Source organism: Heloderma suspectum, chromosome 10 (assembly GCF_057233095.1).
Source record: "Heloderma suspectum isolate Gila_16-S chromosome 10, 16-S_ref, whole genome shotgun sequence".
In the NCBI taxonomy this organism is placed as follows: domain Eukaryota; kingdom Metazoa; phylum Chordata; class Lepidosauria; order Squamata; family Helodermatidae; genus Heloderma; species Heloderma suspectum.
Window position 1 is genome coordinate 13,293,206 of NC_139467.1, and position 17,886 is coordinate 13,311,091.

The 17,886-nt window shown below is 47.7% G+C and overlaps 1 protein-coding gene across 1 annotated transcript; it reads right to left on the bottom strand.

Moving 5' to 3' along the window:
• Nucleotides 1-381: 381 nt before the first annotated feature.
• On the bottom strand, nucleotides 382-16,850 carry LOC146337728 (phospholipase A2 inhibitor and Ly6/PLAUR domain-containing protein-like). Its single transcript, XM_084815180.1, has 5 exons — nucleotides 16,593-16,850; nucleotides 12,402-12,518; nucleotides 6,783-6,935; nucleotides 1,838-1,981; nucleotides 382-690 (listed from the first exon to the last, which is right to left on the bottom strand). Exons 1-5 carry the CDS (start codon nucleotides 16,639-16,641, stop codon nucleotides 542-544), a joined length of 612 nt encoding a protein of 203 aa, XP_084671306.1. The 5' UTR covers nucleotides 16,642-16,850; the 3' UTR covers nucleotides 382-541.
• Between the last annotated feature and the right edge of the window lie 1,036 nt (nucleotides 16,851-17,886).

The following is a 17,886-nucleotide window of genomic DNA, read 5'->3' on the forward strand; positions in this document are numbered from 1 at the left end:
GGTGGTATAGGAATGAAATAAATATAAATAAATAAATAACCAACCAACCAACCTTTCAGTGGCCAGGGGAGGGTATGTGGCCATCTGGGGAGGGCCAGATTGGAACAGCAGGTTGACCAGCTATGGCCCCTGGGCCTAACGTTTAACATCCTTTTTTAGATAATACTGAGCTAGATGGACCAATTCTGACCTGGTATAAAGCAGCTTCCTGCATTTCCTTTGTAGTGGAGCCTGGCTTTGCTCCATTTGATCAGAGAAAGGCAGGAAGTCTGCTGGCTGCTACTGCTTTGCAAGTTTCAGAAGCCAGCTTCCTGGACCAGGCTACCTGTGGCTTGACAGGCAGCGCTGTCGAAAATGATGTACGCACTTCTCCTGTTTTTTTCATGCCAGTTTATTCAAGCCATTCCCTGAAGGGAATATGACAAAAAGCCTGAGAGAGAAAAGAGCGGCTCTTCTTCTGCAGGGCCGGCAGAGCAGTGTAAAGGGAGAGCTGTGAGTGCCAGGCATTCATGGGGCTTTCGGTCCTCAACCAGCTTCCCCCTCAGGCATGGCTGGCCTTCGGCGCTGGGCTGCATGCAAGCTGGTCAAGCTTAAAGAGGACTCCTGCAGTGTAAAGGCCTATCCCCAGGGGCAGAGAACAGGCAGTCTCTGTGCTGCAGCCTCTTGCTGTGAATAGGGAGGGAGCACCACCTGTGGGCAGAGAATGACGTCAGTCGGGGTTGTCGGGGCATCATGTAATGTAGTTGTTACAACAGGGGTGTGGAACCTCTTTCAGCTCGCAGGATGAATTCCGTTTTGGAGGAGTTCCCAAGGGCCACATTCCAGGCAAGGGTGAATGAGCATAAGCATGAAAATGCGCATTTCTGCAAAAATGCGCATTTATGCGCATAAGCACATATGAAATGAACATTTTGCGCATATGCAAATTTGTGCTTTTTTGCGATCACCATTTTATTTTTCAAAAAATGGTGACAGTGGAGCTCAGCAAGGCTGCCAGGGTGAGTGTGGGCTGCTCGACTGGCGAGCGGGGGCAGGGCTAGCGCCTGGAGAACCTGGACAGGGGTGGGTTCACACATCCCTAGGTCCAAGTTATTAAGACCCTGGTTCAAATTTCCCCTCTCCAGTAGCTTCAGGGAAACCACTATTGGCCAGCCTTAGAGCCCTGTATGCAATAGAGGGGCAATATCATATATTTCAGGGGTGAACAACCCAGGGACTTTTCAGTGATGACCCCACATCTATTGATTTCTTTCCCTAGAGAGGTACATATTTATTGGCCTTTAAACTGTCTCTGAAGACAATTCTGTTTCTGTCTGCTTTTTGTTGAATTATGGTGTATTGGGTTTTTAAATTGCTGCTGTTTTTAGATTGGAGATGTTGTTAGTATACATGTATTTGAATTGTTTTATGCTCTTTGAGTTCTTTGAGCTGCTTTTGGAGAGCTGTGCCCTGAAAGGAAAGGAAAGGTTCCTCCTGTGCAAGCACCGGGTCATTACTGACCCCTAGAGGGACGCCGCTTACGCTGGCATTTTCATGGCAGACTATAGCGGGGTGGTTTGCCATTGCCTTCCCCAGTCGTGTGACTACCTTTCCCCCCAGCAAGCTGGGTACTCATTTTACTGACCTCGGAAGGATGGAAGGCTGAGTTGACCTGAGCCGGCTATCTGGGACTCAGTTTCCGCTCGGATCGAACTCAGGTCGTGGGGAGAGTTTCAGTTGCAATACTGCCGCCTAACACTCTGCGGGTTATAAATCCATAAGCAGACGAATAACCTGATAGAGGACTATTGTAGTTGTTGTCGTACAGAAATAAATATCTTAGGCAGGTGAAACTTGCCTGTGTTCATCATCCCAGACACTGCGAAACACTGATTGTCCACTCCTGTGCAGCTCAGAGTCTCGGTCCCCTCACAGTGATCAGAACCAAAGGCAGAACAAACAGGGCACTGAAATCCATTAGAAGTGAGGTTCATAGGTGGCACTGTGGAGAAAGCCACACAGAGGCTTTGGTACAGTAATTCTTACACTGTGTGCTATGACATAGAAATCAAAGCACCCACCCACAGAGGCAGATGCCTGTCTGTACATCTCTGCATGATTGACTGCTATATCCTTGCATCCTTCCAATCACACCTGGTGCAAAGATGCGGTAAAACCACACCCCTCTACAGAAGAGACCGCCTATGAGGATTCTGCATGAGTCACTTCTTCCAATCAGGTGCCTTGCTCAGAACAGTGACTCACACAGAAACAGCAGTGGGTGAAAGTGGATAGACTTCAGTTATCAGATGTTTGGGAAGTGCTGTGGTATTAGTTGTAGGGGTGTACGAAACCCCGCTTACCTGGCTCCGCCGGGTTCCGTTGCAGGGGGAGGCGCTCCATCCCTCCCCCCGGAATCCTGACCAACCAGCTCCGCGGCCAAGCCGCAGAGCCGCCGGCCGGCTCCGGCCCCCCACAGCCGGACATCCGGCCACTGGGCAGCCCTGCAGGGATGCAAATGGTGGCTGTCGTAGCCGCCTCATTTGCGTCCCTGCAGTGAGCTGTGATAGGCTATGTAAAAATTTACATAGCCTATCATGGCAGGGGGAAAACCCCAGCGTACGCAAATGGTGGTAGCCGCCGCCATTTGCTTACACTGGGTTTTTTTTCCCCCTTGCCGTGATATACTACGTAAATACTTACATAGCCTATCACGGCAGGGGGGAAAAAAAACAGTGTATGCAAATGGCGGTAGCTGCCGCCATTTGTATATGCTGGGGTCCCCTCCCCCCGCCGTGATAGACTACGTAAATACTTACGTAGCCTATCACGGCCTCCGCAGGGACGCAAATGGCGTCCCTGCGTTAGCCGTGATAGGCTACGTATTTATGTAGCCTATCACGGCTGAAGAGGAAGACGTGAATGGTGGCCGCAGGATGGCCGCCATTCGCACAGCAGCGCAGACGGGAGCAGGTAAGTGCTCCGTTTCGCGCGCCTTTTGTGGGGCGGGGGCGGCAGGCACTTCATCCCGTGTGCCTTTCGTGGGTTGGGGGGTGGGGGCTTCGTTCCGCGACGGTTTTCGGGGGGCCGAATGCACTGGCATTCGGCCTCACCGAGATCCATCACGGAATTCTCTGACATCCCTAATTAGTTACATGGACTGACAGCAAGCAAAGGTGTCTTCTAATCGCTACTAGCAGGAGGAGCTGTAGCCAAAGGCATGATTAAATCCAAGTTTAGGGCTCGAATGGACCAGCATGACTTGTGACTAGGGATGTGCTGACTTTGTATAATCTATTCTGTCTTCATTTTGCAGATGGTCAGGGGCCTTTCATTCCATCATCCGCTCATTGATGGAATCAGATTTTTTCCCCAAGTTCCCGAACTTGTGCAAATGTGCATTTGCACTAATACGCACTTGCAAAAATGTGCAAACTACACCCACACCCCACTGCCAAATGCACGTTTTTCATGCTTTAGCCTAGGGGTGTACAAAACCCACCAACCCAAGTCCACTGGGGGGTCTGCAGGGGGGGAGGTGATCTGTTCCTCCCCCCCCCCCCGAATCCCCCCTGGCCGGCTCCGCTCTGCAGCAAGTCCACAGAGCCGCCAGCCAGGTCCGTCCGCTGCTGGATTGCAGACGCAAATGGCATCCAGTGTAGTGGACGCCATTTGCGTCCCTGCTCTTTGCTGTGATAGGCTACGTAAGCCTTTACATAGCCTATCGCGAGAAGGAACAGGGACGCAAATACACCATTTGCGTCCCTGTTCCTTCACGCAATAGGCTACATATAGGGATGTCAGAGAATTCTGCGACGGATCTCGGTGAGGCCGAATGCCAGTGCATTCGCCCCCCAAAAAACCGTCGCGGAACGAAGCCCCCACCCCCCAACCCACAAAAGGCACGTGGGCGACGGCTACCGCCATTTGTGTATGCTGGGGTTTTTCCCTCTGCCGTGATAGGCTACATAAATATTTACGTAGCCTAACACGGCAAGGGGAAAAAACACCCAGCATACGCAAATGGCGGCGGCTACTAGGGATGTACGAAAGTCCCTTACCTTTCACGAAACTTGATTCGCGGTGAGAGGGAGGTGCTCCGTCCCTCCCCCCGAAATTCTGGCTGGGGGGGAGGCACCCCGTCCCTCCTGCCTTGAATCCTTGCTGGCCGGGACGCAAATGGTGGCTGCCGTAGCCGCCGCCGTTTGCGTCCCTGCAGTCAGCCGTGATAGGCTGCATAGATGTTTACGTAGCCTATCACGGCTGAGTGAAAAAAAAAACCGCGCGTACACAAATGGCGATGCCCATGGGCGCCGCCATTTGCGTACACGCGGGTTTTGTTTTTTTTTCACTCAGCCGTGATAGGCTACGTAAACATTTACGTAGCCTGTCACGGTATTTTTTTTAAAATCTAGCCATGATAGGCTACGTAAATGTTTACGTAGCCTATCACGTTTTTTGTTTTGCTTTTTTTTTACTGGAAATGGTGGCAGCGGCAGCCGGTCGGAAGACCGGCCGCCACAGCCGCTGCCACCGAACGGCTGCCGAACCGCCGCTGGAGCTGCCGCCGCCAGGGACATTTGCACAAGGTAAGTCCTGTCCCGGGGGGAGGCGAGGGGGCAGACCATTTCGCCACCAATTTCAGGGGGCCAAATGCGCTGGCATTCGGCCTCCCCGAGATTCGTGGTGAAATTCTCTGACATCCCTAGCGGCTATCGCCATTTGCGTACACTGGGGTTTTTCCCCCTGCCGTGATAGGCTACATAAATATTTACATAGCCTATCACGGTGCAATACAGGGACGCAAATAGCGGCAGCTTCGACAGTCACCATTTGCATCCCTGCAGGGCTGCCTAGCGGTCGGATGTCCGGCTGTGGGTGGCTGGAGCCGGCCGGTGGCTCTGTGGCTTGGCCGCGGAGCGGAGCCAGCCGGGCAGGATTCCGGGGGGAGGGATGGAGTGCCTCCCCCCCCTGTCGAGGATTCCAAGGGGAGGGACGGAGCGCCTCCCCCCACCTGCGGAACCCGGCAGAGCTAGGTAAGTGGAGTTTCATACACCCCTAGCTACATAAAGATTTACATAGCCTATCACAGCAAAGAGAAGGGGAGCAAATGGTGTCCGCTACGCCGGACACCATTTGCATCTGCAGTCTGGCAGCAGACAGACCCGGACCCAGACCCAGCGGCAGCAGGTAGGATCCGGCCGGTGCGAACTTCGCGGGGTGGTGGAGGTGAGTGATCCGTTCCGCCACAGACTCGGGGGGGGACGGATTCTAAGAATCTGGCCTCATTGGAGTCCGTGGAGGAATTTTCTGCCATCCCTACTTTACCCTATGGGGGAAATGCGGATTTTTGGTCAGTGTTTTTTGTGTGTGTTTACTTATTTTTCTATGACTAAATTTGTGCAAAATTCCAGAAAGAAAGAAAGAAAGAAAGAAAGAAAGAAAGAAAGAAAGAAAGGTCCACAAGTCTGCAGAATCCATACAACTCAGGAAAAGCCTTCCGCTGAGGAATCTGGGGGTGGGATTCACAGAAATCCAGACTCATTTGATTCCACTGCAAATTTCTCCAACATCCCTGTCTGTGGCCCTTTGATGGGGAACCAGAAAGAGGAATGCGGGAAGTGGTTGTTAGTGGTTGAAGTGGGGATGCTGGGAGCTGCACGATTCCTGGGTCCCATACTGTCTTGAAGGGCAGTTCCAGGCAATCGCTTGTCAAGTGATCAGCATTCAAAACCCAGACTGGTGTGCGTACACGTACACACACACACACACACACACACACAGAGGGGGGGTAATTTTCTTTGGCCTCCTTTGTCCCCCAAACAATTTGATTTTCCTTACCCTCTGAGCCCCTTGGGGACAGAACCATTAACATTTTGAAAACTACTGTAAGCTACTCTGAGCCCATGGGACTGAGGGAGTCATAAATCATATACATAAGAACACTGCTGGATCAACAGCTAGAACAGCCTTCCCTAACCTGGTGCCCTCCAAATGTTTTGGACTTCAGCTGCCATCAGTCCCAGCCAACATGGCCAATAGTTAGGAGTGCTGGGAGTTGGGGTCCAAAACATCTGGAAGGAACCAGGTTGAGGGAGGCTGGTGAAGAAGCTGGGACTAGATTTTTTTTTTTTTTTTAACAGCAGGAGCGTTCACCCTCTTTCAGCCCAAGGGCCAAATTTTGTTTCACAGAAGCTCTCGGGGGCTGCATTCCAGTGGTGGGTGGGGACAAAGACAAAGCAGGGTGGGCCAAAAAGCAAAGGGGGCAGGGCCAAAATCCCCCAAATACCAGCATATTTTAGCTTAAACCTTTTAGGGCACAATCCTATACATGTTTAGAAAGACAAAAGTCCTACAACTCCCAGCATTCCCCAGCCAGCTCTGCTGGTTGCAGAGCTGGCTGGGGAATGCTGGGAGTTGTAGGACTTTTGTCTGTAGACATGCATAGTGTTTCGTCCTTGGTGCCAGTAAGTAAACCTTAGGAGAGGCATGCGAACCTTTTAGAATGGGGGGTGGGGGACTTCCCAGGGGGAACTGGGAAACCATCAAATGATTAGTGGTTGGACGAAAGGGGAAGGGAGCGTGGCCATCTAGGGAGCCCCAGATTGGGGCCCTAGGTGGACCAGAGGTTCCGTACCCCTGTTTCAGAGCTTCGAGGAGGTTTTGAGCAATGTTGGGCCCATCTGCTGCTCAAACTGGATATGCAAAGTTAGAGAAAAACATGAGGAAGTGAAGAGTGGGGTATACAATTTCTGGAGTGGTGGCTCAAGGGGCTCAAAGGAGAGACATAGATTGTTCCGTACAATTCAGCTCCCAGCGGTTGCAGTTGTCCTCCTGGCAGCAGCTGGAAATGCTCTGTAGGTGTAGCCCACCATTGGTGGTGATGCTGATGGAACCGGGATAGCAGCCATCAGCAGCGATACATCTCTTTAAGGTCTCTATGGTATCACCACCACCTGGAGAAGGAAAACAGCAGTTCAGAGAGGCAGATTTGAAATGGCATTTTCCAAAGGACAGGAATTTGCTAGCGTTTTCAGCACTACCAGCAAGAGAAGGCCATTTTGAATCTGAGGTAGGGATGTGCTAAACCCCCCCCCCCCGGTTCAGGTTCTCTGGCTGCCCACCCAGCCCCTGCCCCTGCTCACCGGTCGCTGCATATTTGCTTATGCGTGAATATATGCATTTGCAAAAATGCTCATTTTGCACATACACAAATATGCGCATTCGTGAAAATGCACATTTTTGCGCATATGCAAATATGCACATTTTTGCGGTTGCTATTTTATTTTTTAAAAAATGATGGCCACAGAGCTTGATGAGGCCACTGGGGTGAGTGTGGGCTGCTCATCGCTTGCGGGCAGGAGTCGAACGGGGGCAGAGGCTTGGCGAGTGGGGCTCAGGGGTGCAGGCCGGCGGGGGGGGGGCACCGGATTCCCAGATGGAATTGGGCGCCAGTGCCATCCCTAATTTGAGGTAACATTTCAGTCATTTATTTAAAATATTTGTATCCTGCCCAGAATATCTTTCAAAAGGATGCAACTTTCAATTAATGAAGGAGGGTTTGGTTTTATAGATCTAGCTATGTACCATTGGGCCTATTTGCTGACCTGTACTAAATTTTGGTCTTTTCCACTCATATTAGATTTTCCACCTTGGTCAGTGTTGGAATCTTCTTGTTTGGAGCCTCTCTCTAAATGGATGGCGTTAGGTTCTCGGCATATTAAGGCAAACCATTCAACATCACAGTAATTCAAGTCTATGCCCCAACCACTGAGGCCGAAGAAGCTGAGGTTGATCGGTTCTATGAAGACCTACAACACCTTCTAGAACTAACACCAAAAAAAGATGTCCTCTTCATCATAGGGGATTGGAATGCTAAAGTAGGAAGTCAAGAAATCACCGGGATAACAGGCAGGCATGGCCTTGGTGTACAAAATGAAGCAGGACAAAAGCTAATAGAGTTTTGCCAAGAGAACATGCTGATCATAGCAAACACTCTTTTCCAACAGCACAAGAGAAGACTCTACACATGGACGTCACCAGATGGTCAATATCGAAATCAGATTGATTATGTCCTTTGCAGCCAAAGATGGAGAAGCTCCATACAGTCAGTAAAAACAAGACCTGGAGCTGACTGTGGCTCAGATCATGAGCTGCTTCTTGCAAAATTTCGGCTTAAATTGAAGAACGTCGGGAAAACCACTAAACCGTTCAGGTATGACCTAAATCATATCCCTGATGAATATACAGTGGAGGTGAGGAATAGATTTCAGGGATTAGACCTGATAGACAGAGTGCCTGAGGAACTATGGACGGAGGTCCGTAACATTGTTCAGGAGGCAGCAACGAAATCCATCCCAAAGAAAAATGCTGGTTAGGCCTCATCTGGAGTACTGTGTCCAGTTCTGGGCACCACACTTTAAGAAGGATGCAGACAAGCTGGAGAGGGTTCAAAGGAGGGCAACAAAGATGATCAGGGGACTGGAAACAAAGCCCTATGAAGAGAGACTGAAAGAACTGGGCATGTTTAGCCTTGAGAAGAGAAGACTGAGGGGAGATATGATAGCACTCTTCAAGTACTTGAAAGGTTGTCACAGAGAAGAAGGCCAGGATCTCTTCTTGATCAACCCAGAGTGCAGGACACGGAATAATGGGCTCAAGTTACAGGAAGCCAGATTCCGGCTGAACATCAGGAAAAACTTCCTGAGTGTCAGAGCAATACGGCAATGGAACCAATTACCTGGGGAGGTGGTGGGCTCTCCCACACTGGAGGCCTTTAAGACGAGGCTGGACAGCCATTTGTCAGGGATGCTCTGACTTGGATTCCTGCATTGAGCAGGGGGTTGGACTCGATGGCCTTGTAGGCCCCTTCCAACCCTACTATTCTATGATTCTATGATTCTATAAAAAGAAAAACAAGAAAGCCAAGTGGCTGTCTGATGAGGCTTTACAAGTAGCTCACGAAAGAAGGGAAGCGAAAAGCAAGGGAGAATGGGGAAGATATACCCGACTGAATGCAGAGTTCCAGAGAATAGCAAGGAGAGACAAGAAGGCCTTCTTAAATGAACAATGCAAAGAAATCGAGGAAAACAACAAAATGGGAAAGACTAGAGATCTCTTCAAGAAAATTGGAGATCTCAAGGGAACGTTTTGTGCAAAGACGGGCATGATAAAGGACAAAGAAGGCAGGGACCTAACAGAAGCAGATGAGATTAAGAAGAGGTTGCAAGAATACACAGAAGAACTATACAGGAAAGATCTGAATGTCCCTGATAGCCATGATAGTGTGGTCACTGAACTTGAGCCGGACATCCTAGAGAGTGAAGTCAAGTGGGCCTTAGGAAGCATTAGTAACAACAAAGCTAGCGGAGATGACAGTATTCCAGCCGAGCTATTTAAAATCCTAAAAGATGATGCTGTTAAAGTGCTGCATTCAATATGCCAACAAATCTGGAACACTCAACAGTGGCCACAAGACTGGAAAAGGTCAGTTTACATTCCAATTCCAAAGAAGGGCAACGCCAAAGAGTGTTCAAACTACCGCACAATTGCGCTCATTTCACATGCCAGCAAGGTGATGCTCAAAATCCTACAAGCTAGGCTTCAGCAGTATGCGAACCGAGAACTACCGGAAGTACAAGCTGGGTTAGGAGAGGCAGAGGAACTAGAGATCAAATCGCCAACATTCGCTGCATCATGGAGAAAGCAAGAGAATTCCAGAAAAACATCTATTTCTGCTTCATTGACTACGCTAAAGCCTTTGATTGTGTGGATCACAACAAACTGTGGCAAATTCTTAAAGTGATGGGAGTACCAGACCACCTTACCTGTCTCCTGAGAAACCTGTACGAGGGTCAAGAAGCAATAGTAAGAACCAGACATGGAACAACCGATTGGTTCAAAATTGGGAAAGGAGTACGACAAGGCTGCATATTGTCACCCTGCTTATTTAACTTATATGCAGAGTACATCATGAGAAATGCCGGGTTGGATGAATCACAGGTCGGAATTAAGATTGCCGGGAGAATTATCAACAACCTCCGATATGCAGACGATACCACCCTAATGGCAGAAAGCGAAGAGGATCTCAAGAGCCTCTTGTTGAGGGTGAAAGAGGAGAGTGCAAAAGCTGGTTTGAAACTCAACATTAAAAAAACTAAGATAATGGCATCTGGCCCTATCAGTTCCTGGCATATAGAAGGGGAAGAAATGGAAGCAGTGACAGATTTTACTTTCTTGGGCTCCAAGATCACCGCAGACGGTGACTGTAGCCATGAAATTAAAAGACGCTTGCTCCTTGGGAGGAAAGCTATGGCAAACCTAGACAGCATAGTAAGAAGCAGAGACATCACCTTGCCGACAAAGGTCCGTCTAATCAAAGCTATGGTTTTCCCAGTAGTAATGTATGGCTGTGAGAGCTGGACTATAAGGAAGGCTGAGCGCCGAAGAATTGATGCTTTCGAGCTGTGGTGCTGGAGAAGACTCTTACGAGTCCCCTGGACTGCAAGGAGGTCAAATCAGTCCATCCTAAAGGAAATCAACCCTGAGTGCTCATTGGAAGGACAGATAATGAAGCTGAAGCTCCAATATTTTGGCCACCTAATGCGAAGAGAAAACTCCCTGGAAAAGACCCTGATGCTGGGAAAGACTGAAGGCAAAAGGAGAAGGGGACGGCAGAGGATGAGATGGCTAGATAGCATCACGGATGCAATGAATATGAACTTGAGCACGCTCCGGGAGAGAGCGCAGGACAGGAAGGCCTGGCGTGCTATGGTCCATGGGGTCACAAAGAGTCGGACACGACTGAACAACTGAACAACAACAACAATATTAAGGCAGACAGAGCTCCTCCCACAATCTTGGCAGTTAGAGAAGTGTGGCGTGTAATGTCATGTCAGTTACAGTTTGACCCATTTTCCCATGCCAAACTGACTTTATGGGGAAATCCAAATTTAAGAACTGGAAAGAGAATGTTCTTGTGGCGGACCCAGACAGATAAAATTATCTTTACCCTGGATCAATTAGTGGGGGTTGATGATGATTTCTTGTTATTTTCAACTTTGCAAGATAAATTTGTTTTGCCTGCTACAGCGGAATGGCAGTACTTGCAACTGAAACATTTGTTGGTATCTTGATTTGGTCCTGCTGCTTTTACTGCTTGATTTGGTCCTGCTATTTCCTTCCCTACTGAAAATACTCATTGAAGCTGATCAGATATATCGACCTTCAATTCATGTTTATAAATATTTATTATAAGTGAATAAATATGATACATGTGGTTTACAGCAGGAATGGCACAGGGAATTGGAACATCCTATTTTGTTTAAACAATGCACCACCGTCGTGGCATCTGTATTTCAACGGATCTTCGGTTACACCTTATTCAGCAAAAACTTTTGTTCCGGGTCTACTGGACGCCACAACGTCTTTTTAATAAAGGTTTGTCAAATTTGGCTAATTGTTGGAGGTGTAATGCAGTCAATGCTTCTCTTATTCATATGTTTTGGAAATGTCCAATGGTTGCCGCCTTTGGGGAGGAAGTTATTATACTGATATATTTTGTATTGGAAAGCTCTTTAATATTTACTGATGTAAATGTTCTTTTAAATTACTTTACCTGCTTCTTGGAATGTAACACATAGTCAGTGTAAATGGAGCTTTTGTGCCCTTTTGGTTGCTAAAACACTGATACTACGATACTGGAAGGGTAAAAGCTCACTGCCTATAATGCAATGGATTGAAGACTTAACAATGCTACCAACATTTGAAAGAGTGGTATATAGGCGTAACTTGCAAATGGACTTGTATGTAGATATTTGGCCTGCTTTTACCGAAGTTTATGTGTAACCCATTTTTCTTCCTTTTTTATCTTTCTAGAATATTGTAATATTTGAAGCTGAGGATTTTAGAATATGTTGTTATATTTTTATTTTTTATTTTGTTTTGTTATATTTCCTGTTTGTTTTATTAAAATTCACAATAAAACTGACTTAAAAAATAAAAAAGATCTCAGGGTGGTGTACAGATAAAATCAATTTAAACAGTATAAAACAATAAATAATTTAAACAGCTAAAGCTATTATAATACCATTAAACAAGCTAATACCAATTAGAAAATCTAAAACAATAAAGCAGTTTAAACAGTGTGCCATATTTATTTAGAACACCTGACCCTTTTCTCAAAGTATCATCTTTTTCCCAGGTTCAAAATATCGCGCTTCCAATGCTTAGAAAATGCAGTGTACCCACAAGTGTGCAACCTTGGGAGAAGATCTGTGGACGGTGCACCTCCAAGGAATACATACGCCTTCCATGTGCAAAAGATCACTTGCATAAAGGCTTGAAATCTATGGGAATTGGGTTCCCTTTCTCCCGCTGCTGGGCCAAGACAAGACATGTGGATTCATCTTTGTTTCACTCACCCAAAGAGTTCATTCCCACCATCGTAAGGCAGGTGTCTTCATTCGATCCACAGGGACGAGACAAGCCAGTGCAGCCTTCGCTGGGGCTGATACAGGTCTCACAGATCAGGCAGGAGACTGAGAAAGGGAATGAAATTAGACAAGGATTTTACTGGAGTTCTACATTTCTACATATGAAGGTGTATGTGGGTGTCAGGTCTGCCTGGTAGTAGCCACATCCTCCCTAACCTGGAAGATGAGCTGAAGCCATCACGGAAAAGTCCCTGTCCCTTCCACTCTCCAATCTCACAGCTTTCAGTGGTGAACAGGGCCTCAGATCCTGATCTTAAAGCTTGGGTAGGCTTCTATGAATGAAGGCACTCCTTCAGATAATCTGATTCCAAACCATTTTAGGGCTTTGAAAGCTAATAACAGCACTCTTAATTGGGCCTGGAGTCAACTGCATAGGTGTGATGCTTAGCTCCTACCAGAACTCTAGCTGCCGCATTTGGCACCAGTTATAGATTCTGGACTGTATTCAAGGACAGCCCCATGTAAAGCAGATTACAGTAATCAAGCCTGAGCATGACCTGCACATGTTTTAATGCAGAAAATATGAATAGTTCGGGTCAGTGCAACGGCTGAGGGAAATGTCACAGAGTGTGTAAGAGACGTGTTCAGAGGTCTTTAGGGCCTTGTGCAAGCCGATGGCATCATCGCCTGACCTGAGGTTAGTTGGATGTAGTTAATGCCCTTTCAGACAGATCCAACAGACAGAGCTTTGGCTATTGGGTGGTATAGAAATGCAATCAATCAATCAATCAATCAATCAATCAATCAAACAAACAAACATCACAAGACCTGTACTGTTGCTGCCCCCTAGTGATAGCAAGCAGGAATACAGCAGCCATTCCCCTAGAGTAGCAGGGATGTATAACCGTACCCTCTTTGCATAGGTAGCATATATGATTGCTCTGTCCATTATTTTTTATTAACTTTATTAATTCTGTGTCTTATTAACTTTCTACAGAAGTTTGCCTTTAACCCTCTATTACTATTAATTAACTGTATCTTCTCAAACCTATTTTCTGTATCCATCGTTAAGTTACTTTGTTAATAATTTAAAACGAAATCTCATCTAAAATCAACTGGGCTAGACACATTCTGCCATTTGCTTTCATTGCCGGTGCACATCCAACCTCTCCTTACCAGGGTGAATCCGAGGTTAAAGTGAGTTAAAGGATAAGACGTCTTGTTAAAAACAGGCGCTTTCTCCATCATGTACATATCACTTCAGTGCAATCGTTATCGTTGCCTTGCTAGATCTCATTCAGCCCCGTGGGCCAGTTCACACAGTTACTGGAACTGGCCTGTGGTAGGCGTGCTGGGGAAGTGTGACTGCTTGTGCAACACCACCATGCCTACAACTTTTCCTCCTTTGCCGCCCCTCAGTTGTGGAACAACCTGCCAGTTGAAATGCACCTGCTGCTGACCTCTTTGAAGGTTTTTAAGCAGGAATTAATGACTCTGTTATTCCAGCAGGCCTTCCCTTTTGAGAACTCTTCTTCCCTTTGCTGGCTCTTGTACACTGGTTTTAAGCTGTGTTGTTTTAAGCTGTGTTGTTTTATTGATGGATTTATTTGGTTAAATGCTTTTTAGTTCAAAGCTGTTTTTAGTTATATGTTGTTTGTATATGCTTTTATGTAAATGGCTTTTAAACTTGTGTGTTGTATTTTAATGTTTTAACTTTTGTAAACCGCCCAGAGATCTTCAGCTATGGGGTGGTATAGAAATGTAATAAATAACAACAACAACAACTTGAGAGAGTGCCTTCTCCCTTACCAACCTACCCAGTCACTGAGGTCATCAGAAGAGGTTTTACTGATGGTTCCACATGGACCTATGGCCCAGTTGGAATCCACCTGGAGTAGAGCCTTCAGTGTGGTGGCTCCCTCTCATTGGAACTCCCCGCCTCTGGATGTCAGGGAGGCACCAACATTGTTTTGTTTCCGCAGCCTGCTGAAGACATTTTTATTTCGACAGGCCTTCCCCGACTGACCAGCCACGGTTTTTATTGGTATTCTGGTTTTGTTTTTTAAACTTTTAATATTGTGCTTTATTCCTTTTCTCTTTTATTGTTCACCGCTCCGGAATCTGCTTAGACGTGGGGTGGTATATAAATGTTGCAGATGAATAAATAAATCACGTAAGAGGAACCCTGCTAGACCAAAGGTGTCTAGGTCAGCATTCTATTCCCATAGTTGCAAACCAGAGGCCCCCGGGAAGTCTACAAGCAGGACATGAGCTAAATAGCATCCTGTTGCTCATGTCCCCCAGCAACTGGCATACACAGGCATGCCGCCTCTGACACTGGAGGCATTATATAGCCGTCATGACTACTAGCACTTGATAGCCTTCTCCTCCTCCACGAATTTATCTACCCCCCTTTTAAAGCTGCCCAAGTTGGATGATCTTTGCCCCTGAAAAAAAGGAAGGGAAGAGCACACCAAGCATGCAGCCTTACATATGGCCACGTCATATGTCATGCTGGAAGCATGCTGGGGACATGCAAGCATTTACACTCCCCCTTCATGCCTATCATCTGGAGGGTACATTCTGGTTAGTGTGTGCATACTGCTCTCTGTCTCCAATAATGGCCAGCCAGATGTCGCTGGGAAGACCAAAGTAGAGCATAACAGTGATAGACAAGAATAGCAGGACTGTTAACCCTGGCATGCAGAGTGCAAGATTTTGTCCTGCAAACAACACACAATGGCTTCTGGCTCACCTGAGATGTAGCAGCATGAGAAGAAATGGTTGGGCTGGCTGAACCAAATGGGAATTCCTTGCCCCTGTAAACGAGGGTTGTTGATCCAGGGTAATAACCTGGAGTCAACAGCCTCTGAAACCGGTAGTATCTGTAACAAGGAAGATTTTCTCTTGCAATTAAAGGGCCCCATGCAATACACCAGCCTTCTCCAAACTGGTGCATTCCAGATGTGTTGGACTACAACTCCCAGCATCCTCAAGCCAGCCAAAAGGATACCATGGAGTTGGAAAAAGTGCAGGGAGTAATCCTATGGGGATAGGTGAACTCGGATGTGACTGCCTATCCAATGCTGGGTGGGTGGAGGGGATCTTCTCGGTGCTCCAGCCCCCCTGCATTAGTGGCTAGACAGCCAATTTTGGCTGTCTAGCTACAGCGCTTTGGAGCGGGGGGGGGGGCAGGGGTGTCAGGATGGCAAATAGGAAGCGTTGTAATGATGCTTCCACTGTCCCTGCCCCTCCCTGCCCCCAGGAACGCCCCCTTTTCCCCTGCTCTGTGCTGCTCTTACAAGCGCGGAGCCCAGGACAAGCCGTGCCTCTTACGAGGTGGTGGGGTGGGGAGGCAGTTGTCTGGGAACTGACCTTGGAGTGCGGGCTCCAAGGCCGGTTCCCAAAACCTGAAAAATCCTATGGCCGTCTAGCCGCTGTCTAGCGGCCCTAGGATTGCGCCCTAAAATGATTAAGAGGCTGGAGCAACTCCCAAGTGAGCAAAGGTTACAGCGTCTGGGACTGTTTAACTTTGAAAAGAAGGTGAGGCGTGGCAGAGGTGTACAAAATTATGTACGATGTGGAGAACGTGGATAGGGAGACATTTTTCTAGCTGTTTCATAATACTAGAACCTGGGGCCCTCCCATGAAGCTGTTGGTGGGAGATTCATATAAAAGGAAGTCCTTCTTCACACACAGCGCATGGTTAAACTGTGGAATTCGCTACCACAAGATGTAGTGATGGCCACCCATTTGGAAGGCTTTAAAAAGGGGTTAGAAAAATTCAAGGAGGAGAAGACTATCGGTGGCTACTAGTCCTGATGGCCATATGCTACCTCCAGTATCAGCTACCTCTGTATACCAGTTGCTAGGCAACATGACTGGGTGCTATTGCACTCATATCCTACTTGTAGGTCTCCCACAGGCAGCTGGTTGGCCACTGAGCGAATGGAATGCAGGATGAGATGGACCCTTGGTCGGATCCAGCATGGGCATTATTATGTTCTTCTCTAGAGGACACCATGTTGGGGAAGGCTGCAATATACCCACCATATAAGCAAGCAGCCTGGACTGGTCTCTGGATCCCAACTACAACATCCCCCCCCCCCCGCCTTAACCCTAGTATCTCTCTTGGATAGGGAAAACAGAATTGCCCATAAAAGATTGATATGGACTCACCTCCAGCCAAAAAAGCAGCCAGGAGAAGGCAGAGGTTGACCAGAGTCATCGTAGTGGTGGGAGGCAAGATCTCCTGGGAGCTGTAGCTTCTGAGGCGACAAGCAGACCTGGTGGAAGTTATAAGCCGGGCCACTTACGTAAGAGTGAGCAAGTAAATACCTGGCATTGGGCTTGTGGCATTAGATGAGAGGCACTCAGGCTCCTGGGCAGCCCCTGAGTAACCTTGATAGCTGATTCTCTTTGTCTATTGAATGCCTCAAGGAGTCCCTTTGTGCACCAGGGAACACACCCACTTTTTGTTTTCCCAAATCCCTCTCTTGCTCTTGGCAAGGAAGCAGAGAGCTTTGAGTTCAACTCATGGAATGCAAAGAGACCATGGGGGAAAAAAGGAATGCTTCCCTGTCTAAAAGCCAGCTTGCTTTTTTTTCCCCACAGAAAGGGCCTTCTGGCAGCCATTTCCCATTTTTCTGTGGGGTCATGTCCCAGTGAGTTGCGTTTTCATTACAGTTTTGGCACTGTAGAGCAGCCTGTTGAAGGCTCTGTCACCAAGACTGCATTCAGCAAAAATGACCTCCCAAAATTCTCCACCCTGTTCATGGGCAGTGAAATGGGGAGGTCCATTTCAACCAGTATTGTCCAGGGGTTTCTCCAACAGTTGTCTGGGGAGTGGATTTACCTCCCCGCCCCCCAAGGTTTATGTTTTGCTTCTGCTGCAAGCAGCACACTGGCAACTGGGTTGGCAGTTTGGCCACCATTTTGTATCTTCCACAATGCCAAGACCTAGGGGGTGTCTCCACGAGCTATTTACTTTGAGCTGGCTGCATTTGGAGGTTGTTAGGTATACATGATGTCATGTGCACCACCCTCCTCATTTACTCCAGCATGATAGCCCTGCCCAGGGGTGCATCTTTCACCTGGCTGTGACTTCACTGACCCCCGTCAAGGGGTGTTTCCCCAATGTTTCCACCATTTCACGGCTGGCTGTCATAGTGCTGAGCTACCTCGTGGTATTTACTTCACCTTGCCTACCACTAAATTCTGGTGGCTATCCCCTCAAAAGCATAGGTATGCTCCAGGCAGTTGGTAACTTTTTTTTAAAAAAAGTAAAGCATTAAAGCAAAATAGCGCTTTTGTCCGCAATACGTACACCCCCATCTCACTCTCTCACTATTGTGCATTTGTCCAGCAATACCTATACCCCCTATCTCACTATCTAGCTATCTCATTATCACACTATTTTATGATAGTGTGAGACAGTGAGATAGGGGGTACAGGAATAGCTGGCAAATGCGAA

Bases quoted from the DNA above. Each gene is read 5' to 3' on its own strand.
- LOC146337728 (XM_084815180.1), bottom strand. From the start codon at position 16,641: ATGACTCTGGTCAACCTCTGCCTTCTCCTGGCTGCTTTTTTGGCTGGA. The intron at 12,519-16,592 runs GTGAGTCCATAT...TCCCTTTCTCAG, and splicing joins GGCTGCTTTTTTGGCTGGAG to TCTCCTGCCTGATCTGTGAG. The intron at 691-1,837 runs GCAAGTTTCACC...CTCTGCCCACAG, and splicing joins GTCTGGGATGATGAACACAG to GTGGTGCTCCCTCCCTATTC.